A 23,843-nucleotide genomic window follows, 5' to 3' on the forward strand; every position below is an offset into this window, starting at 1 on the left:
CACTGTAAAGCAGAAGTGGATTCCTTCTGCTCCCCTTAAGCAAAAGACTTAATGGTCCCCAAGATGAGCTGTCGTACTGTGGAGTCAGCATACTGTAAGGGGCTGTCACGCCTGACTATATCGCTAATTCAGCAAAGCATTTAAGCATGTTACACTTTAGACATGCGCTTAAATGAACTGCTGAAACAGGCCCTCAAGTTCCACATAGTTGGGTGAGAATCTATCCCCGCCAGCACTTCCCTGGACTTGTTTTGGTGGGGGGGGAATAATATTTTAAGCAAAGGGAAAATATTTTCTAAGTTATATACTAATAGTAAATGACAGGTTGTAACTCAGATATATTCTTCTTTTCTGTTATTTTACATAGCCTGAATGTATGTATTTATATATATTTATACATGCAGTACGCAAATACGCAGAGAGGAGAAATCTCTCTCTATATACATATATATATATCCTCTTTTCTCCTCCTCTCTCTCTTTACAGGCTCAGAAAGAAAAGATGTATTCAATATATTTATTTTCTACTATATAAGAAACTGCCACTGAATAACATCACAGTGTTAAATGTTTCCTATTCTGATTGATACCAACCATCTTACACTATGAGATATAAAATAGAGTAACAGAGACATTCACTGGATCTTATTTCCAATATCCACAGAGGAGCGCTAAGATGAAAATTTCTTTAAGACAAAATTAGCTTCTCTGTCATGGACAAAATACTTTGAAAAACTATAAATTGTTTAAGAACTAACTAAACACCATTCAGCCAAAGCCTCTTATCTATGATTTGCATTAGGACTTTACAATTCACATATCGGTTTGTTTTTAAATTGAAATCTGAAAACATTTCCCCTTGATGTTTCATTTAACAAATGAACAACAAAACAAAGTAAATGGGAAGCATCAAGAAGAAAACGTTTTAAAATATTAAAAGCACAGGCTAGGCACTAGGCTACAGAGGTGGTGGCTTCGATGGCCACACTCCTTGAAAGCAAATACTGCACGTGAGTAAACCCGCTGACTACTTGTGTGCAACACTGAACACAAATACTTGAGTGAAGTGTGGTGATAGCTGGAAGCTTTTTTCCTGCACAGTGCAGATTCCAGAGAACTTGTGTAGTTCCTCATGGAGCATAGTGAGGAGCAGCATTCAGCACACTACTTTTTTTCTTAAACGTAGCTTATTTTTACATTCCCTCCAGTGCTGGCCTCTGGACAGCAGATGTGCAGGGTGGAGACAGGAGCCTGGTCACCCAATTCACACAGCCAAGCCTTCTTTTGGGTGTTCAGAGCTGCTGGCTGTGCTAACCCAATCCCCTTTGTGCTCAAGCAGAGCTAGAGGGAGTATTCTGCCTACCTCCTGTGGTAGGGAAGGAGTCTTTTCTGCACCCTCAACCCCACCCCTGTGCACCAACAGAGGGGAAGCCACAGTTTGACCCTATCCTGTGACAACCAGATTTTCAGAAGTAGGCACCTAAATTACATTGCCAGAATCAATGGGGAGTGCTGAGCAGTTCAGAAAATCTGGCCCCAGCTGTTGCTGTAGCTGAAGCTTTTGTTAATTTCTGGATCTTTGAGCTTTAATTTTAAAAGTTAAATCAGAATAAAAAACCTCTGAATTTAGCCTTTTTAATATAATGAGCACGTTAAATGATCAAGGCACTAACTTGCATTGTTTAAGGAATTATCAGAGTCTGGAGCACTAGGAAACTTTAAAAAGCCACTCTTTGTTTTATGCTGATAAATGCTTCAGAATTAAGCAGAACAATAATGTTTAAATAATTGTCTTTTATCGGACCTCCTAATCCTTCCTGACCTCCTATTATGAGCTAGAAAGGGTATATTCAATTAACAGAAAAATTGTTTTAAAAAGGGCACTTGCCAAGATATTTTCCATATTTGTTTTTCTTATATTTCATAAAAAAATATTTGTTTGTAGGCTGTCTCCTACCCAAAGGCCTCACAAAATAACATTTCTTAAAATATCAGAGGAGTAGCCATGTTAGTCTGGATCTGTAAAAGCAGCAAAAAATCCTGTGGCACCTTATAGACTAACAGACATTTTGGAGCATGAGCTTTCGTGGGTGAATACCCACTTCGTCAGATGCATGTAGTGGAAATTGCCAGGGGCAGATATATATATGCAGGCAAGCTAGAGATAATGAGGTAGTTCAATCAGGGAGTATGAGGCCCACAGAACAACTGGCTGCTGAGCTCTGTGCCTTTATCCTCACACACAACTATTTCAAATTTGATGACAATATATATCTCCAGATCAGTGGCACCGCTATGCGCACCCGCATGGCCCCACAATATGCCAATATTTTTATGGCCGACCTGGAACAACGCTTCCTCAGCTCTTGTCCACTCACGCCCCTTCTCTACCTACACTACATTGATGACATCTTCAGCATCTGGACCCATGGGAAGGAGTCTCTGGAAAAATTCCACCATGATTTCAACAGCTTCCACCCCACCATCAACCTCAGCCTGGACCAATCTACACGGGAGGTCCACTTCCTAGACACCATGATGAAAATGAGTGATGATCACATTACCACCACCCTATACCGAAAACCTACCGACCACTATGCCTACTTTCATGCCTCCAGCTTCCATCCCAGGCACATCATGCGATCCATTATCTGCAGCCAAGCACTGAGGTACAACCGCATCTGCTCTAACCCCTCAGACAGAGACCAACACCTACAAAATCTCCACCAAGCATTCTCAAAACTACAATACCCGCATGAGGAAATAAGGAAACAGATCAACAGAGCCAGACGTGTATCCAGAAACCTCCTACTGCAAGACAAACCCAAGAAAGAAACCAACAGGACTCCAATGGCCATCACATACAGTCCCCAGCTAAAATCTCTCCAACGCATCATCAGGGATCTACAACCCATCCTGGACAATGATCCCACACTTTCACAGGTCTTGGGTGGCAGGCCAGTCCTCACCCACAGGAAACCTGCCAACCTGAAACATATTCTCACCAGTAACTGCACACCGCACCATAGTAACTCTAGCTCAGGAACCAATCCATGCAACAAACCTCGATGCCAACTCTGTCCACATATCTACACCAGCGACTTCATCACAGGACCTAACCAGATCAGCCACACCATCACTGGTTCATTCACCTGCACGTCCACCAATGTAATATACGCCATCATATGCCAGCAATGCCCCTCTGCTATGTATATCGGCCAAACTGGACAGTCGCTACGGAAAAGGATAAACGGACACAAATCAGATATTAGGAATGGCAATATACAAAAACCTGTAGAACACTTCAACCTCCCTGGCCACACTATAGCAGACCTTAAGGTGGCCATCCTGCAGCAAAAAAACTTCAGGACCAGACTTCAAAGAGAAACTGCTGAGCTTCAATTCATCTGCAAATTTGACACCATCAGCTCAGGATTAAACAAAGACTGTGAATGGCTTGCCAATTACAAAACCAGTTTCTCCTCCCTTGGTTTTCACACCTCAACTGCTAGAACAGGGCCTCATCCTCCCTGATTGAACTACCTCATTATCTCTAGCTTGCCTGCATATATATACCTGCCCCTGGAAATTTCCATTACATGCATCTGACGAAGTGGGTATTCACCCACGAAAGCTCATGCTCCAAAACGTCTGTTAGTCTATAAGGTGCCACAGGATTCTTTGCTGATATTTCTTAAAATAACTCTTTGAGAGCCAGAAACTGAATTTTGTTTCCTTAACCACATTCTCCCCCTCGCTCACACATAGCATGGTTGACTTACGCACTTTCATGAGTCCTGGGCTCCTGGCATATGATTTTTGGTCCGTTAATTGTTTTAAGTGAACAGAATCATCACACCAATCAAAAGGAAACACCAGAGCCAGTACAGCCTCTGGGTGTCTTGCCACTACTTTGACCGGAAAAAGCTATCTAGGTGAACTTTGCCAGTAGATTATATTAAAAGGTTTTCAGACTTACCAACCCTCAAGTTTTATTTTAAAATCCTTTTCCTAGATACAAAATCTAGGCTTGATTTTTCTCAGATTGACAGTAAAGAATCCAGTGAAGTAAATGGAGATGCAACAGTGGGAAACTAACGTGCCAAGAGTTACAGTAAAGAGGAGCAAGGGTACTACAGCTCCCCATCCTCTGTTAAAAGTAAAGAGCAAGCTCTCTTTTGTTATCGTGGCTTAGGTAAGTGACACTCCCTCACTGCTTCCTCTTGTCCTTGACTTGTGTGCTGAGCTCTTCCCTTCTGGTTTCAGTTCGCTACAGCCACTGTCCCAGTCAATATATTTTTATACAATTATACTTTTCTTTTTGGGGTGCAAAACCTGCCTTATTCACACTGCATGTGTTGGAGGGAGCAGAGAGTACATCCCACCCTGAGCACACCCACACAGCAGCTGAGCAGGACTGCAGCCTAGTTCCCTTGTGTGTCAGACTGAGGGAGTGGCTAATGCAGACATTTGTGCACTAAGTGGATGTGGCCTTTGGTCTCCCATGTGGCATTCTGACAAGAACGGTGGAGGGAAGAGCTATATGATGATGTTTTTTGTAGCACCTGTGAGGTCCAGTTAGGAGCATTTTCCTCCCACAATCCCTGAGCTAGGCTGCTGACAGGGTGACTCAGGGACCCACGACAAAACTATCGCTACTCTGTCACATATACCACCCCCATCCCCACCAGGCATGCTGAAATTTGCAAGGGCAAGAGTTTGCCCGAGCTCCATGAAAAGTATAATCATATGGCATATGATCTGGAAAGGCATGTATGTAATTACTGTTTAACAAAACTGCATTTTTTCATGTAAATTCCAGAACAACTGTGGTTACATGCATGGTTATCTGAAATATTTTAAATCTCAAACAATGTCTGTCACCTAAGTTAACAATGAAGCACATAAATCATTCTTTTCCTCTTGAACATATATTACTCATGGTTCCTTTGATGATCAGATGAATTCTAACATAAAGGAAGCTGCTCAAGCTTGCAACGGCAAAGCAAACTCTGACGTTAATTTGTAGTGATGAGGTTCAGCCAAACAATCTCATGCTTTGAAAGCACTTTAGATGAAATGCAGGTAAAAAGTAAACATTCCTGACTTCTGAGCCCTCCCCCATTACATCCTCAAATAACAGGAAGATAAGCCATCATCATTAGCGTCAAGGCCAGGCAGTGTTCAATTTAACATAGCGGTTTGGAAAGTATTGTGCTCAGAACCCCAACTGGGTATTTCATGTAGATTTATGCTGCTTGTATCAATCTCCAGTCAAGCTTTTTTTTTAGTGGCAAAAACATGATGGTAAATAATACTGATTTTACAAAAATAAATACTCTCTGATAATCTTTGTCTGTTTTTTATAGAATAACACCATGAGTTGTGGTATTCACTCCAACAGACAATATGAATATATCTTTTATTAAAAAGCAGAGCAAACATGCTGAAGTAGATTAGCAGCAGCAGCCAAAAATCAAACTCAAGCTATGTATTAGTCAAATGTTAATTGTAATAGTACAATATATTATTTCTCTTACCTAGGTATCTTTCTCTTTGATTTTGAAAATAAAAATACAACGGCAATAATAATAAATTATACTGAGCTTTTATATTTTTCTTTTCATCAATGCAGAAACCCTTTCAAATTTAGGTTTGCTTGCTTTTACATACACCTTCATAATGTCTCCTTTACAAATCAGTAAATATAATATTTGAACATTTTTTCGATGTTCAATGGTATACTGATGTACTACATTGAGTCTGTGATTATGTTAATATTTTTAAATACTGGACTTTGCTGCCCTTTGTCAAGAATTACTGAAAGATTTTTCCTAGATTTGGACACTTTGCTAATGCTTAGTTCACAGAATCTGGATTCCAGCTGTCTTTCTTTTCTTTTCTTTTTCTTTTTTTTTTTTAAGAAGTTGTATGGCTTTTATCTGTTGTACAAGAAATTAGAATAGAATTTTAATTAAAAAATCTGAGCAAATTACAGTGAGGTTGACTTTTTAGTTGACTGATTTGCTTTGGAATCTTTTCTAATGAAATAATATACAAAATATTAGAAAGTCCAAGAGAAATCTCTCAGTACATTAAATTATACATTACAAAGCAAAGCAAAAACAACAACAACAAAGATTTTAAAAGGTACATCCATCACATCTGTTAATTCAACAATGAAAACCAACCGTGTTGTAAAGGCATCACCCATTTTGAAAAGAATTGCATTTTCCCATTCTCTACATTTAAGCACTGGAGGGAGCTTTTAATCAAAGTGCTCAGTACTTCACTTTAGGTAAGTATGAACATGGACCGTGCAGAAGAGGCTTGCTTTCAAAAAGTCTGCATTACATAGAAAAGTTTGAAACTGGATTTGTTTTTTAAAAATAAATTAAAAAAGCATAAGCTAAGAAAGTTCTGTTTTCATTCTGAAAGAAGAGTTACAAATGCAAATACTAACCATTAAGGTCTGTCAGAATTTTCCAAAAGATGGAGGCTATGTGCCTGGTTCTTCTCTTATTTAAGGCCTGATCTAAAGCCCATTGAAGTCAATGGAAAAATTCCCATTGACCTATGTTGGCTCTGGATCAAGCTCTTACACCAATGTAATCAGAACTGACTTACACTGATTTCAGTGTAGTTACACCAGTGCAAAACCAGTGTAAGTAAAAGAAGCATCTGACCCTGCATAAGTAAAATGTGATTTTGAGGGAGGAGTCATGCTATTGTCATTTAATTGCTTTACCTTTGCATAGTTTTTAGCATTTTTTAAGAAACCTCTGACGTACGTTCATTTGGTCTGTTTAACTGTCACTTGTTAATACATATTTTGCATTAAGTTCTTTCTACTTCAGTGAGTTGCTGCTGTCCCACTTCTTGCATTGTTAACTTGTTTGTAACAAGATTATAAAGTGAATTTAAGTCTTAACCCTTCCCTTCCCAAATGATCTGAATAAGTTATTGACACATAATTTAAGAGTTTAGAAATACTATGAAAGTCTTGATTATAATTGCCATTGCTTGTTCTGTATTATTACAAGGTGTTCCAAGGCATTAGCCTTTATTTAGGTTTGGTTGCACTACATTTGCTACTTGGTTTTTAATCCCCATTAATTAAGATTCTTCCTTGTCTATATTAACATTTACAATCATTGTTAGTTAAGAACATAGTGTCCTCACTGGGTCAGAACAATGGTCCATCTAGTCTAGTATCCTGTCTTCTGACAGTAGCCAGTGCCAGATGCTTCAGAGGGAACAACAGAACAGGACAATTATGGAGTGACCCATTCCCTTGTCCTCCAGTCTAGCTTCTGGCAGTTATAGGCTTAGAGACACCCAGAGCATGGGGTTGCATCCCTGACCACCTTGGCTAAAAGCCATTGATAGACCTATCTTCCACCAACTTATCTAATTCTTCTTTAAACTCGGTTATACTTTTGGCCTTTACAACATCCACAGATTGACTCTTCACTGTGTGAAGAAGTACTTCCTTATCTTTGTTTTAAACCTGCTGCCTGGTAATTTCACTGAGTGACCCCTGGTTCTTGTGCTATGTGAAGGGGTAAATAACATTTCCTTATTCACTTTCTCCACACCAGTCATGATTTTAGAGACCTCTAACCTATCCCTCCCTTAGTCATCTCTTTTCTAAACTAAACAGTCCGTCTTTTTCCAATATACATTATTTTGCCTTTATCAGCATTGAATTTCATCTGCCATTTTGCTGCCCAGTCACCCAGTGTTGTGAGATCCCTTTGTAACTCTTCTTAGTCAGCTTTGGACTTAACTATATTGAGAAATTTTGATAATCTGCAAACTTTGCCACCTCACTGTTTACCCCCTTTTCCAGATCATTTATAAATGTTGAACAGCACTGGTCCCAATACAGATCCTTGGAGATCCCACTATTTACCTTTTCCATTGTGAAAATTGACCATAAATTCCTACCCTTTGTTTCCTATCGTTTAACCAGCACTGATCCATGGGAGAACCTTCCCTCTTATCCTAGGACTGCTTACTCTGCTTAAGAGTCTTTGGTGTGGGGCCTAAGTAAAGACTTTCTGAAAGTCCAATTACACTATATCAACTAGATCACCTTTATCCACATGCCTGCTGACACCCTCAAAGGATGTTAATATACAAAGAGCATATGTAAGAGGAGGAGTAAGAGATAATGGCCCCATTCTTGTTTGTGATCCAAGGATGCTGCAGTCCACCCACATGAATCACAGTGAAGGACTGGGGGCTAGGCTTACATCTTCAGCTATTGTATACCTTATTTTAATAGTCTACTGCCTTGTTACTCTCAATTTAGTATTGCGGTGAAACCTGGTAATAATGGCCACCATAGAGTCCGATGGATTTCTGACAATGACAACAGATGACTACATGATGAAGTGTTATCACTGTGGATGAGCATTGTGGGTTAACTGAGATTCTACTGGCCTTTTGGCCTGGTGCCCACTTTTAGGGGTCTGGACCTGCACCACTGAAATCAGCTGGAGTTTTGCTATTAACCTCAATGTCTATGCAGTGTTGTAGCCCTTGGGCAAACACTTTTCACAAAATGATCATTCCATATCTGACTTCTCTGTCTTCATCCTCAAAGGAAACCTGAACAACACCTTCAAAAGACAAGCCTGGGCGCTTACATTCATAAATTTGTTAAACATTAATAATCATGGTTTTAATAAAGACACTGGATTTATGGCTTATTACAACAATCCACTCACCCTCCTTTTTAGTCCCATGACTGCAAAGGGTGTTAACAGGAAACTTCACTTTGAATGGTCCCTTCCAATGTGTGTTAACTACTTATGCTAAACAATCTGTTCCACTTTGTATTCAGCTGTTATACTGAATATCTTTCCCAGACCTGAAGAAGAGCAAGGTGTAGCTCAAAAGCTTGTCTCTTTCAAGAAGTTGGTCCAATAAAAAATATTACTTCGCCCACCTTATGAATGTCTGTGGACAGTCTCTTAGCAGGTAGCACTTAGTAAAGATTTCACCAGGAGCACACCAACACTAGAAAGGCAACAGCGGCACAGCTGCAACCTCTCCAAGAGATGCAACAGAACAATTCTTTCACAGCTCTGAGCAATGTAGTTAAGTTGATCTAACTCTGTAGTGTAGACCAACCCTAGATTTCTAATATTCTGATTTTTTAAATACTTTCTAACACCATCTTATTTACTATTTATAAACTGGACTTTATAAATCAGATTGGTTGATTGTTTTTAAATCATTGTAGTATTACTTTAAAAAAAAACAGAAGAGGGCATTGTTTAACTGGTCGCTGAAATTATAAGCAATTTGGGGGCATACAATTTAAGCCAGTTTTGAACCTATGGCCAAAGATTTCTAGTATATTTTTGGTATGTTTCTTTTTGAGTTTTTTGTGTGCCTCCAAACTACAGACGGTTCATAACATGCTAATACTGATTACACTGCAGCCTCTCTGCTGTTTCTGAGTTCTCTACTATGAGATTAAAAAGTAACCAAAAAAAATCTATTAACAACTTTCCCTTTACATTGTCCTTATGTAATTTGGAAAGCTAGTTATGGTAATCTCTTCAAATGCCCTTACACAAAAACGTAGAGCAACATTATAAATTATTCCTAGCCTCATGATGAGATTGTCATATCTCATTTTGAATGCAACCATGCAGATGTTGGCAGGTGCTTAATTAGGACTCTGACAGGTTTAAAAACAAACAAACAAAAAAAAACCCAAACCCACTTTTCTGAGAAACTCCTAAACATTCTCCTCCAAAACATTCTCTTTGCCAGAAGGTTGGAACTGAATGCTTGTAAGTTTGTTAATTTTCTATGATTGTGTTGCAGGTTTTCTCAAACCAGAGTAGGTATTGGCAGGGAATCCAAGACACATATTCATATCATCTTGGTCAACCAGCCTGATCCAACTTACGATCCCACTGACCAATGTGCGGATTATACATCCAACATAGGGAGGTGGGAGGAAAAGGAAGACAGCTGTTTCTAGTGTCTTGTTTAAAGCCATGCATGAGAAATGAAGATAATTCTTCTCCTCATCAGACTGGAAAGTGAAGCTCATTTTTAGTAAGTTTCAAAGCAAATGCTGCAGTTTCCAAACCGAAATTACATTGTTCATCATGCTAGAAATATTTTAGTATTTGTGTAGTTTTTTGTGATCTCTTAGTTTAACCAGATAAATCGATTATGGCTTGTGCCTGTGGGTGATAGAGTGATTATGATACGGTGACTAAATTAGGGAGCAAAAGCTACCATGCCCAGAAATACACCCAAGGATTCAGAACTGCTTCAGATAGTTAATTAGTGCACATGCTGCATTTGTAATTTTGTGCAATGGCAGCTGCTGTGGTATTCTAAGAAGTGTAGCAATCTTACACTTCTTATACTGTAAAAAAACGCATTAGGCCTTTTGGTAGATGTAAAGAAACAAAATGTAAATGACGGCATCTGGCTGCTTGGCAAAGCCAGTGAAACAAAAATGAAAGAAAATTTTTATGTTACATGATAATAAATTCACATAAGTCAATTTCTGCGCTGTCTAATGTAATATGACCTGATGAACCCTAACCCACACTACATGTGGTATTATATACATGCTTGGGTTGACCCTAAACAACCAAAAGCTGGGAGTCAAAGACAAGTTTGAATCATTCCATAATCCCCCATGAAGCTCTGGAATGGGCCCCAGTTGGAGACAAGATATTGGGTAAGATGGACCATGGTCTGCCCCAGTTTGGCAGCATTTATGTTCCTACATCTCATGGTCTCTAAAGTCTTTTAAACTACACAGTCAGGTTCTCAGATAAAGCCTATGTCCATGAGATAGAGGTGGGAAGAAGGGCTGCAAAGATTCCAATTGTAGTTCCCTCATTCTGGGGCATTTTTACACTGACTCTGATCCCAGAATAGCTTAGGGCAGCCTCTTGAACATTCTAAACTACTCAAGCTGGCTGTGGCCCCAAAGGTCCATCTGTCTGCTGGTCATTGACAGAGCACAGTAATGTGCTGGCAATACCTCTTCTGCCCCTAACATATCCTCTATGCCAGGGACTCCTGAAGGAATGGCTTAGGAGTCAGTTATATCACTCTGTTTCAGCTGAGGACTAATCCACCCAAGCATATACCCAGATATGCCAGAGCATAGCTGAGAATCCGGTCTATTATTTTTGGTAGTCAATTGCAGAGAAATTCATTTAGCTACCCAGGTGCAGTTTGTGCAGGCAATTCTTTTTTAATCTGCATATCGTCTACCCAGTATGGCAGAAAGGAAATTGATAAACAAGACCTCTGGTAGATTTAAACAGTTCACTTTATCCGAGAAATCCAAATACTTACCTGGAAGCACATCTTAACTCCAACCATTCAGGAGAGCACTTTACTGCTATTGAGCATTTTTAAGACAGGATGGGGCAAGAGGAAAAGCACCTTACCCCAACTAGGAAAGTATTCCTCTTATATATGTGACTTGACTACTTCCCAAAGGAACTGATTTCCCTTCCTTACAGCTGTACTGTACCCGTAACCATAGAAAGGATGGGCAAACTCATTTTGCCGTTTTAAAGCCACGTGAACATTTAACTTGAACTCAGCTACTATTGGGTTTGCATTCTGGTTAGGAGAGGCTACAAGAAACAGTGCAAAAGGGAAACATCCAGTGAAAATAATGATGAAAAAAGGAGGAGAGTAGACAGAATGAAAAACAAAACAGGGGAAAGGCACCAGAGAAGGAAGAATTCTAATCAAAGCCTAAACATCATGGGCCTGTTTCTTCTCTGTCTTACACAGTTGTAAATTGGGAGTAACTATACTCAAATTAAACCTGTTGTAAGTGAAAGAAGGATCAGGCTATTAAGTAGGTTTTGCAAACCCAAAAGAACTAGTTCGAGAGGTTCATAAAATCTCAGACTCCACAAGATTCACTCATCCTTTAATTCAGAGAGAATTTTCTATGCAGCGGCACAAAATACTGCTTAGTAAAAATATATGGAATTCTCCAACTCCTTTGCCTAACTTTTTTCTACAGCGCTCCCCTCACCCCCTCCATTCTATCTCCCCCTCCCCCCAACCCCCACCAGTAGGACTCTCTCTATTTTCTTCTGTCACGACTCATCATTTCTTTCATCAACTTTAATCTAGCACGGAAAAGTCCCTGTCTGGCAGCATTTAAAAATATCCCCAAAACAGTCACTGCAAGTCATAGTGGAAAATGCATTGCTGGGTCTAGGCAGTGGTGATTTGTAAAAATCATTATGGTACACTACTAAAAGTCAGTGCACATTATACTGCATAAATGTGTGTGTCTGCATTCTACTTACTTCCCATCACTGTTCCTCCCATTCCCTGCCCCCCATGGCAAGTTCTGTGTTCCCATTTGGGAGAGAGAAGCCAATTTTCTTACCCTTTACTCAGTGATGAGTTAGTTAATTGTCCCAATAAACTTGTTCTTTGCAGTGGGAACCTAGCACAGAGCCTTGTAAAATAAGAATTAATGGTCTCTTTAAAAAAAAGTTTTAAAAGAAGGAACCCTGCAACAAATGTGTTATAATAATTAAGGAAACTACTATATTGCAGCAAAACTACATTAGACTTTCTGATTTTTCCATGGTATCCTTGGATAGATACACTACCCAGTAGACCATGTTAAATGCTCCAAATGTGACAGGAAATAGAATGCGTGCATATTTGTCTATCTTACTGGTGCCCGAGCTGGAAGCAGGGGGAGCAGGAGGCGGAGAGATAGCAGACAGCTTTACAGATGCTCCCACCGTATTAGCTGCGGTCTGAATCTGCTCCAGTCTAGATCCAAGTAAATGATGAATGGATGGGGATCCAGCAGTGGCATGCTGTGTTATGCATCCAGTTAAAATTGGGGTGGAGGGAGGAGCTGGAGGAGTAGCTCTTGCAGAAGACAATGTTTCTGATACATTGAGGCGACTGAACGGGTTTGGACTTGATGCTGAAAGAGACGGGGGTGTAATGTCAGAAGACCCCTGAGTTACCACAGAAGGTTGGATGGAACTATTTGCTGCGTCAGTTTGGTTCCCACCATCAGCTTCTGACTGGGCCATGGCATTTGTTCTTTTCCTCACATTTGAATTGGCATCTGTCGTCTGCAAAGTTACAAGAAATAATATTAGTCATTTTTAAAATAGACACAAATAGAAGTGATGGGAACTTTTTAAACAAGCCCTATCGTGCTAATATTCATTCATATCATATCTTTGAACTTCAGGATCAAGCTACCATCTGCTCATGAACATGAATTTAACTGCGCAAAAAAAACCCACCGAACAAGGAATCTCGTAGTGACTATAATATTGACATGGCCAAATCCAAAACTATCAGCATCAAGTGACATCAATTTAAAATGGATACCATTAATCTAAGGATCCTTGGCTGTTTGTTTTTCTCTTTTGGGGCTGTGATTGGGAATAAAAAGCCAATACTGACCTCAAGGAGTTAAAAGACAATACTTGGCCCAGGTAGCTCCACCCCTCTGAGCTTGCTGAGCATGTGCTAACTGGAGGAACAGGTTAAATGAGAGCTCAGAAGCCCAGGCAAAGGGTGGTGGACAGGCTGCAGGAGAGAGGAATGCTTCCCCAGGAAGCTAGACAGAAGGTTGAGCCTGAGAGGGGATCACAGAGCAGGTAAGGCCCCCAGACAGTGCCTTCTCTATCTACCATCCCCAGGGCCCTGCTCCTTTGGACTTTTTTTTTTTTTTTTTTTTTTTGGTTGAGATGCCCCAAACAGAAGAGCCCTATTGGCAGGAAGTAGCCCAAGGAAGTGAACTTGGACTTACTACAGGGAGGATTCTGCTGCTGTTGCTGCCCTGTGCTGGGACCCGGTGAAGAGAGGGGTCCCACTACCACATCCCTTAAGGGCCAAGGCCCAGATGTGGGAGGAAAGCTGAAGATTCCTGGCTTAAGGTCAGAAACAGATATTGCTACTGCTCTGACAGGGAAGCCTGGGGCAGAAGTCTGGTGTTCTAACCACTAGGCCACCCCGGCCTCTGAGCCTCCATCACACATGGAAGAGAATGTGGGGAGCACAGTGTCCCAGACCTGAAAGTTGGCCAGAAAAGAGTGGGAGATGGAAGACACAAATAGATTTTGAGAAGTTGCTGAAGTGGGCCCTGGAAAACCATTAACAAGTAGCCCGGCAACAGCAACAGCAGAGCTAATGGCTCCAGCACTCTCCACCCAGCAACAGCAGCTGATTAAAGAAATGGGGACACAGCAGCAGCTCATCAAGCAGATGATTACGCTCATACAGCCACTGGGGGCAGCAGAAAGTCTCACCAGAGGAGGGGGAGGTACCACCCTAATGCCATCCATCCTGGTAAAACTGACAAAGATGGGGCACACAGGTGGCCCAGAAGCATTCCTCGTCACATTCCAGAGAGTCGTTGCCATGACTACGTGGCCAGTGGAAAGCTGGGCCAACCTATTGACCCTCCACTTCTCAGGTCTGGTCTAGGCTGCATACTGGGTCTTCGATGTGATGGCCACCCAGGATAACACCCAAGTCAAGGCAGTAATTCTGGGTGCCTGAACATCTCTCCCAAAACCTACCACCAGTGGTTCCTGCCAGGAGGAATTCTTGCTTGGGGCTCAGCCCTGGGCCATTGCCCAGAGTCTGAGAGAACATTGCTTGTAGTGCCAGAGAGTTGTGCAGGGGTTTAGGTGGCATAGAAGGTAGACATGGAACAGTACACACAGATCCTCTCTACAGGGGTGTGTGCATGGATTATAAGGCAACATCCTGAAATTCTCACAGAGGTCATTGCCCTGGCGGAGAACTCTCTCAGATCCCTTGGGTCCAAAGCAAAAATGCCCAAAGTCAGCCTGGCATGACCCCAGGGCATACATATTACTGACCTCCAAATCCAGCCAAAGGTTCCTTGGGAACTGGGATGCCCAACCACAGGGGTTAAGGATACAAAGGTCTCAAAAGAGCCCAGAAGTCCAACCTTAGTCTGTTAGGAGGGATTTGGAGCCAATGGAATGACCTTGCCAGCAGAGGCCATTTCCACTGGGAGAAGCAGTGATGGGATTGCCTTCAACCACAAGGGTTTGCTTTGCCTGTAGGCAACAAAGCAATTTTTGGCAAGACCGCCTATTCATGGATTGTAATTATGAGCAGGCCTGGACCACAGACCCTCAGAAAAGGGGCCCAAGGAAAATGTTAGTCCAAGTGGACAGAGTGACCATTCAAGGACTGATCAGGGTCACGGAATGGCTGGTGGGGCCAGGAGGGAAGCACGGAAGTATGATCGACCTCCAGTTCATCCATGGAAATATACAGCCGTACGCAATGAGACAGATTAAACTGATTGTGCAAAACCACACCAAGACGGTACAAAGACTTGGCCTATCTGGTCATCCTGGGGTGTGACTGGTGGTTTTGGAAGAGGTTGTCAGAGGGTGTCACATCCCTAATGGAAGCAGAAAATCTCCAAAAGACCTCAGAAAACAGACGTCAGAAAACAGGAGATGGCTACAGTGGCCAACGAAGGGTGCCACAAGGGGAGTGCCTAGGATATGTTGAGGATCCAGAGGAAGGACTGTCCTTGATAAATGACCATGCACTGGAGCCACATTGGAGCAGTAGGGGTCTACCACTACCCTTCAATGTGGGCTTGTTGTCTGGCAAGGTGGACTTTGTAGCCTGGAAGCAGCAGACTATATAATCCACTCTTGACCTAATGAAAGGGTATTGGCAGATACCCTTGATGCCCAAGTCTAAAGAAACAACTCCCTTCTCCATCCAATTTGGTGGTATCAATTTAAGACCATGCCCTTTGGGATCCCTGGGGCCACTGCCATCTTTAAAGTGCTGCAGCCACATGGGGCATAAACAGCCACCTACATTAACAGTATTTTCATATATGGTGAAGAGTGGGCTGACCATATAAGGCACATTATTGCAAACTATAAGCTTTTATTGAGGCAGTGTTTCTGGCCAACCCAATCAAGTGCCACCTGGCTGCCAAAGATGTCACTTACCTGGGGTATATAATGAGAGGGAGACAATTACGATCTCTGGTGGACAAAGTCCAAGCCTTACCGGATTGCTCCATCCCCTCTACCAAGAAGCAAGTTTGCTGTTTATTGGAACTGCTGGGGCTGAATCTGACAGTACCCCCACTTTTACTACCACTACTGACCCTTTGATGGACCTTGTAAAGGATTCAGTACCCCAATAAATCCATTGGATGAAAAACTGTGATGAGGCATTCAAAGCATTGAAAGACCAGTTGAGCCAGGAACCAGTGCTATTCCACCCAAAGTTCACAAAACCGTTTATTGTGCAAATGCTCAGGGCACTGCTGTCTCAAGAATTCAGTGTAGAAGAGCATCCCATCCTCTTTCTCAGTAGAAAGAGGTTCCCCTGAGAGATGGCATGCTCAATCACTGAGAAAGAGGGTCTGGCTCAGTCACTGAGAAAATCGGCTGTTTCTGTCCTGTGATATTACTTATGGGGGCAGTCCTTCCACCTACTAGCAGACCATGCATCTCTCCTGAACTCCATGAAAGACCACAATCCATGCATCGTACAGTGGTATCTCTCACTGCAGCCATATAGCTGCCACATATCCCACTGCACAGGCAGGGAAAACAAAAATGGCAATTTCTTCTATGAGCTAGAGGAGACATGGATCAGCCCTGTGACATCACAACTTGATGGCTAAGGGGGAGGGTGTGTGATGGGGTATACAAACCCCACATAGGGCCCGAAGGTGTTAAAAAGACAATACTGGGACCAAGTAGCCCTACCTCTCCAGGCCTGCTGAGCATGCTCCATCTGGAAGAACCAGTTAAACGGGAACTCAGAGGCCCAGGAAAGGGGTTATAGACAGGCTGCAGGACAGAGGAATGCTTCTCCAGGAAGCTAGACAGAAAGTTGAGCCTGAGAAGGGACCACACAGCAGGTAAGGCCCCCTAGACAGTGCCTTCTCCAACCACCACCCCTTCTGAGAACCTGTAGGGCCCTTGGACTTTTTTTGTTGTTGAGAGATGGACTACACTATAGGGGCCAAACCCCAAACTGAAGGGCCCCCCGGTATGAAGTAGCCCAGGGAAGTGAACTTGGACTTACTGCAGGGAGGACCTCACCAGAGTTGCTTTCCACAGGCCTTGGATTTGGATCCAGTGGAGAGGGACGGCCCAGCTCCCCATACCACATCCCTTTAAGGCCTGAAGCCCAGATGCTGGTAGAAAGCTGAAGATTACTGACCTACGGTCAGCAACAGATATTGCTACCACTCTGACAGAGGGGCAAGGGGCCAGAAGTCAGGTGCACTAACCACTAGGCCCCCTTGCCCTCCAAGCTCCCTATGACAGCGACATTCATATTTTTAACTCTGGGCTCAGATTCACTGGTATGTTCTTACAGCTTTGGTGATGTAAAACAGCTCTAAATCCAGCTTTAGGTAAACTTGGTTTACCTGCTTTGTATCACTGGTATAGGGTGACCAGACAGCAAATGTGAAAAATCGGGATGGGGGTAGGGGTAATATGAGCCTATATAACAAAAAGACCCGAATATCAGGACTGTCCCTATAAAATCGGGACATCTGGTCACCCTTCACTGGTGCAGCTTGAAGCAGCTGGAGTTTACCAGGGAATCTGGCCCCTATTTTGCAAGTTGACACATTGTGACCCAAGAATACTGACATACTGTACTCTCCTAGATGCCATTGTGTGGTAATCACTGGCAAATGCTGATTTTTGAAAGGCAGTGACTGTACTCTCCATGCAGTATTTTCGGGCTCAAATTGTGTTATGAAGCAAAAAACTGTGCAGCTTTAGAATAACTGCTATTAAAAGGCCAAGTGGGTGGAAACTTCTCTTTATGTATTCCATATACCCTTTCACAGCATGCATTTCATCTTGGCAGCAGAAAGTTATTCACTACTTTATACTCAATTAGACATTTTTATTTTGTTGAAAACAGAAAAATAGATGTTCACCCCAGTTTTTTGTTTTAATCAATATATATACTGAAATACTGAAAAGATCTAATATTGAAATTATTACACCAAGTGAAAGACAATTACATATCCCTCTACCAAATGATTACAAGTAATTTCATCTCTGTACTGTGATTAAAAAAGCCCATCAAAACCCACTATAGATATTACACTAGCATTCCTTTCCTTCAACTAATGTCCAACTAACATAAAAGATAAGACATTAAAATGTGACTTAGAAGTGGAACTAAACAGGTCTAAGAGCAAACAGGCTAGAATTCCAAAGTCATGTGGCTATTTACCATCACCACTAATGGACAGCAGACCTCACCAAAGATGGCAGCACTCTCAATAACTCCTATCCATTTGACTAAACAAACACACATATGTTTCTTTCCAAAACAAACAAGTATATCAGGAATTCAGGAGAGTTATATTTGGTGAAGTGATAACAATACCTTGAAAACAGCCTGCCATTTCAATGTTCCATCCTCAAGGCACTGTACCAATCTTAGCTATTTAATACATTTAAATAGCAATCACATAAAAACTGAGAGCTGTTGCAAATGTCACATCAGCAGCTTTACTGTGGTGTTCTGCATGATAATTTGGGGCCAGATTCATATAGGGACTTTGGCACCCAACTGCTACTTGAGGTGCCTATATCCAACATGTAGGCATGACTAACGTTCACCGAATTCCCACTCAGCTGCCACCTAAGCCTATAGGTGCCTAAACACACCCAGTGCCTAAATTTCTGCTGCAAAAGTTCCCTGGACACCTATATTTCTGCTTCTGGGCATGCGTAGTCACTCTAGGCATCTGAAAGTCTGAGCCTCAGGGTAATACTCAAAGCAAGGAAAATAGGTGTTTCCCTGAAAGGCCTGATCCTGTATGTGAACTCAGAGCTCACCTACTCAACAGGGGCCTGTAGTTATGGTGGTCATGACTATATAACTTTTAGCTCAGTCGTTAGACCATTCACTGGGGATGTGGGAAACCTAGCTTCAATCTCTCCCTCTGCCAGGGCAGAGGAATTGAACTAGCAATTCCTACCTCTCAGGCAAGGGCCTTAACCACTGAGCTATAGGATAGTCTGATGTGTGTGGATGGGCGGGGGGGGGGTCCCTCAATCTCTTCTGTTGAAGCTGTAGCACTTTGGATAAATAAACAGCCACTGAGCCAGAGAGAGAGTAAGAATGACTCTGTAGGCTGGTGGGTAGGTCCCTCACCAGGGGGTGGAAAAGTCAGTTCCCCTGCTCCTATCACTCCCTCATCACATCTGAGAGGTGGGAGATCCCTGGTCCAATCCTTTCTTCTCATCAAGCAGAAGGGAAAAACTGAATCTGGGTCTACCACATCACAAGTGAGTGCTCTAACCACTGGACTAAAAGCTAAAGGTGTATGGTGGCTCCTCCTTTTCCTTCCAAGCAAAAGCTCCTAACTCCCTGAGAGTGGTGAGGCTTAGTGCACACTTCTCTCCTTGGCAGCTCCCTGCTCAGCATGCTGGCTTCAGCAAATTTCATTCTTAGGTGCCTCTCTCTCCCCATTCATTCTAGAAGGAGCCCAGATGCCTACCGCAGCCTTTGTGAATCCCATGCTTTCCTGGATGCCTAAAAGTCAGTAAGTCCCTTTGCGAATCTATCCCTTGGTCGACAGATTACCTACCATAGCAAACCTGCTTTATGTGGCTTGGAGGAATTAATGATACACAACCAAATGATGTTCCTGGAATGAGGGAAACATTTTTGCATATCTGCCAGCAATAACTGATTCTCCAGAGTCACACTGTAGTTGAACTGATGAATAAACTGGTCTTATTTGTATGAAGAGTACTGAACCAACAAATTCTTCCAAAATGTGGGAAAGGACAATAAAGAAGAACTTAAAAGATTTCATAATATGACCCATAATCATTAATGAAAGAAAAACACAATGTGCTGAAAAGATCTGCTATCAGTGCTGGACAAGTTTGAACATTTAGAGGTGGCTCTAAATAAAACAGCAAGTTCAGAGCAATCTAAGTTAGGGGAGACATTGTTCCATCTAAAATTGAATCTATATTTCTAGCTATGACAAATACATACAACCCCTAAAAAGGTATCATTATTTCTAGATGTTACGGACTTTCTGAATGAAAAGGAAACACAATTTTCAAATCTAGAAAAGAAATCTTGAAATAAAAAATATATACAATGGAGCACAGTTCCTATTAGAAGTCAGAGGTTACCATGTAGAAGTACCGTCACAGACAGAAAATACCAGATACTTAAGGACTGTTTATTCTAGCAGAGAAAGATAGAAAAAGAGTCAATGGATGGAAGTTAAAGCTAGACAAATTCAAATTAGAAATCAGGCACAATTTTTTTTTGTTTAAACAGAGAAGGTGATTAACCACTGGAAAAAACTATCTAATAAAGAGACACAAACAGTGCCATGTGACTGATCTGACCAATCACACAAACAATACAGCTCAAACTTTTGGTATCAGTGATCACTTTTTAGGGTAAAGTTTTAAAAAAGATATTCCTCAAATAAATTCCAATAAAGAATACATTTGAAGAAACTGTGTTCTGCTTGAAAATCTTCCATGAACAGAAAAAAAACCTAAATTCATTGACTATATATGTTTCAAATTATGTACTCTGCTTTAGTCCTGAAAACAAAAGCTTAACAGTAACCTTCAAAACATCAACAAAAGAAAAGGCTAAATCTCAGTCATAAAAATATAATAATTCTCCCTTTAGCACCAAGACCATGAGCTGGTATATTGTAGAATTGTATTTTTCATAATGCAAATAATGTAACCAAAAAAGCAAACAGATGGAAATATTTTTAGCACATGACTTAGTGGTTCCTTAGTATAGCACTTTGACAAAATGTCAGATATACAGTTGTGATGCCTTTATTTACCTATCAATTTTGCAACCATGACATTTTCTGGTTGCAAACTGTTCTAGTTTTAGAGTATATTTCATGCACACACCTGTACCTGCTATCCTCAAAAGTTTATATTTACATGTTCTAATCTGAAAGGTAAAACACAGTCCCTGCAATTTCATGTACATCCTCAAGAAACTGACATCAAAGTAACTGGCCACAGACAGCATATGCCAGTTCCATTGCAATATATTTATTTCAGAATCTCTCTTAGGTTTTAAATATCTCCTTTTTCCATTGTCAGCTGCTAATTGCCTTGTTTGTTTATTTATTTATGGTGCTGCAGCTTGAATAAGTGAAAGGCTGAATTACTCTGTAAAAGAAGGGGAAATGATACGTCCTGAAAGAAACACGGATTCCATTTGAAATAAAAAGGCTATAAGTCACTATTCAAAATGTATTGCTATATGCACGGATGTGCAGTTTGCATACGCCTACAAGAGGGTTGCTTACGACCCCAAGCAGATTTTAAGATATCTTAATAAAAACTAAAATAAAACTATACATTCAATACTTGTTAGAATGTGCATTTGCTGTGACGTCACTGTAAGCTGACTGTATACCAGACTGAGAATCACACATCAACTGAAGGGGCACAAAGGCCCTGTCATTTGTAAGCTTAAGCTGATGTGATTCACTAATGGGCACTGCCGAAACCAACAGTGCTGTTTTGCAGAAAAGATAGCTCTGGAATTCTTAAAATGGGTGTTGGTATTAATCTCTTATGTACAGAGCTATTAGTACATACGTTTTGGCTCTACTTGGGTGACATCCACCTGCAGTGCAGAGGGCCAGCCCAAAGCCCTTTTTACTATTTAATCTCTGTATGGGGAAAGAACTGGGGTGAAGCAGCTGTATAAGGGTGCCTGCATTCTCCTCCATGTGCCACAGATAGTGTCTCCATGGCAGCCCTGCACAGATTAGCATGGAAGGCTACAATGTGGGCGGGTCTGATTAGCATTTATATGAATCCATTAGTCCCACATATCGCGCACACAAAGGGATGCAGCCAATATTCCAGCCGATAGGCTGGGATAGAAGTTGTGGAGTGGGGACAAGAGAAACAGTTGCACACTGGTCCCAGGTTGGGAGTTTTGGATTTAACCCCCCCCACCTTCTGTACTTTACCTGCAGAGAATTCAGGTATTTGAGTTTTGTGTGGATGGAGAGGATTTTGCCCCTCATGAATAGCAAGTCTCCAATCAATATGGGCTAGATTGTAAAATAGCTGCATGGCCCCAAGAGCAAAGAATATATTATGACTCAGAGTCACAATTCATCCCCAGGCCCTCACTTGCCCTGTCATTTGTTTTCATGGACCAACTTAATTCTGTCCTACCCCCCACCCCACCTTTGTGCCCCATCAGTTGCTGCTTGTGAATAAGAGGAGGTGCATCCAGGGTTCCTCCTACTTCCTACTTCTATCCATTCCCTCCCCATCCAGTTGATCCTGGCAGGGAGTAGTCCCAGTTTGCCCCATTGCACCTGGAACTGCAATATGAGCAGGAGGAGTGTTGGGGCGGAGGAGAGAGTGGGAAGGAAGGGGTGGCTACTTCCCTAAACAGGAGAATAAGGGCAGGAGCAATCTAATCCTTTAATCACCATGAAGCCCTGTTTTGAAATGATCTTAGCCAGTGAAAATGGGCTAACCATGTATTTAGACTGTATTAAACTTTTGTCTTAATATTGCGAGGGCGGAAGTATACATACATATAGAGAGAGAGAGACACTCTGTTGTTCACACTAAAATTTACATTTCTGAAGACACCATACAGATTACACTTCATTTTATATTGTCACTATATAGTATTGTACAAAATAAACCAGAACAGCATGTGGGATTCTGGTGAATTTTGGACATCACCTGCTGGCACCATAAAATGCCCAATGCTTGGAAATTATAAAGCATGTTTGGAGATATGGGGCCAAATTCTGTTCTCAGTTACACTAGTATAAATCTGTTATCGATAAAGGCGACTGCACTGGAATTTCCACCAGTGAAACTAAGTTTAGATTCTGGCCTTTGAACTATAATATAAACAAAGACGAGTCATATTACATTGCATCCAGAAAGGCACTGATTTCATTCAACCTCCTATCAGTTTGATATCCTTTCAAGAGCCTTTTAACACCACCAGGAAAAGCAACAATGGAACTGCTTAAAGGCCCAGTCCAATTCCGCGGAGGTGAATGGAAGTTAGATCAGGCACTACAATGCCAACCACAATATAGACCTAATATAGCATTCCACTTCTACATTAAATGTTTCCCAAAACTGTGCAGGTCTAGGAATGGTGGTGTATGCCCTTGGTGGAAAAGAGGGGACAATATCATAATGACAATACTAACAGCACAAAGAAACATTTTTATTCATTTTTGTTTTGAGCACATATTGCCACAGCAGCAAAGTATTTGAATAGCCAAATTACACAAACCTACTAGCAATGGGTAACATTTAAAGTCTTGGATTTTGGAGGTATAAAAACTACTGGAGAAAAAGCAAAAATTAAATGGCTTTGAGGCAACCTAGAAGATACAGTGATTATCCAACTAAGGATTCATCCCAGGGGAAAAGCAGGGAGTAGTACAGACAACCTCCACCACAGAAGGGCAGCTTTAAGCTCCCGCTGAGGATCCATACAGAAATCTCCAGCGAAGTCTACTCAGGAGATTCTCTGAATGATTACCAGGCATCAGGATTATGATTGGGACATCGATGGTCGTGCCTAATCATTGGAGCCATGGAGGTGGCCAGGCCTGGAGATCAGAGCAGAGCTAAGCCAAGCTGGAGTCAAGAATCAGGACCATGGGACATCCGGGGACATGGTCAAGAGCAGAATCAAGGTTGGGAACCAGGGATCAGAAGCTGAAAATCAGAGCCAATGAGTGAGCGGAAGACGGTCAGGAAGCAAAGC

At 41.7% G+C, this 23,843-nt stretch overlaps 1 protein-coding gene across 2 annotated transcripts in view; it reads right to left on the minus strand.

Moving 5' to 3' along the window:
* The window catches only part of LOC115651895 (gamma-aminobutyric acid receptor subunit alpha-2), a 328,838-nt gene that overhangs the window by 258,580 nt on the left and 46,415 nt on the right, over window positions 1–23,843 (minus strand). Inside the window, exon 9 of one of the 2 annotated variants that reach the window (XM_030563163.1) lies at window positions 12,094–13,126. The exons of the other annotated variant lie outside the window; for it this stretch is intronic. Coding sequence (XP_030419023.1) covers window positions 12,593–13,126 — 534 coding nt within the window. The 3' untranslated portion in view covers window positions 12,094–12,592. Of the gene's footprint in view, window positions 1–12,093; window positions 13,127–23,843 lie in introns of those variants that run through there. 2 annotated transcript variants of the gene reach the window in all.

The sequence above is a fragment of the Gopherus evgoodei genome, chromosome 5 (genome assembly GCF_007399415.2).
Source record: "Gopherus evgoodei ecotype Sinaloan lineage chromosome 5, rGopEvg1_v1.p, whole genome shotgun sequence".
In the NCBI taxonomy this organism is placed as follows: Eukaryota; Metazoa; Chordata; order Testudines; family Testudinidae; genus Gopherus; species Gopherus evgoodei.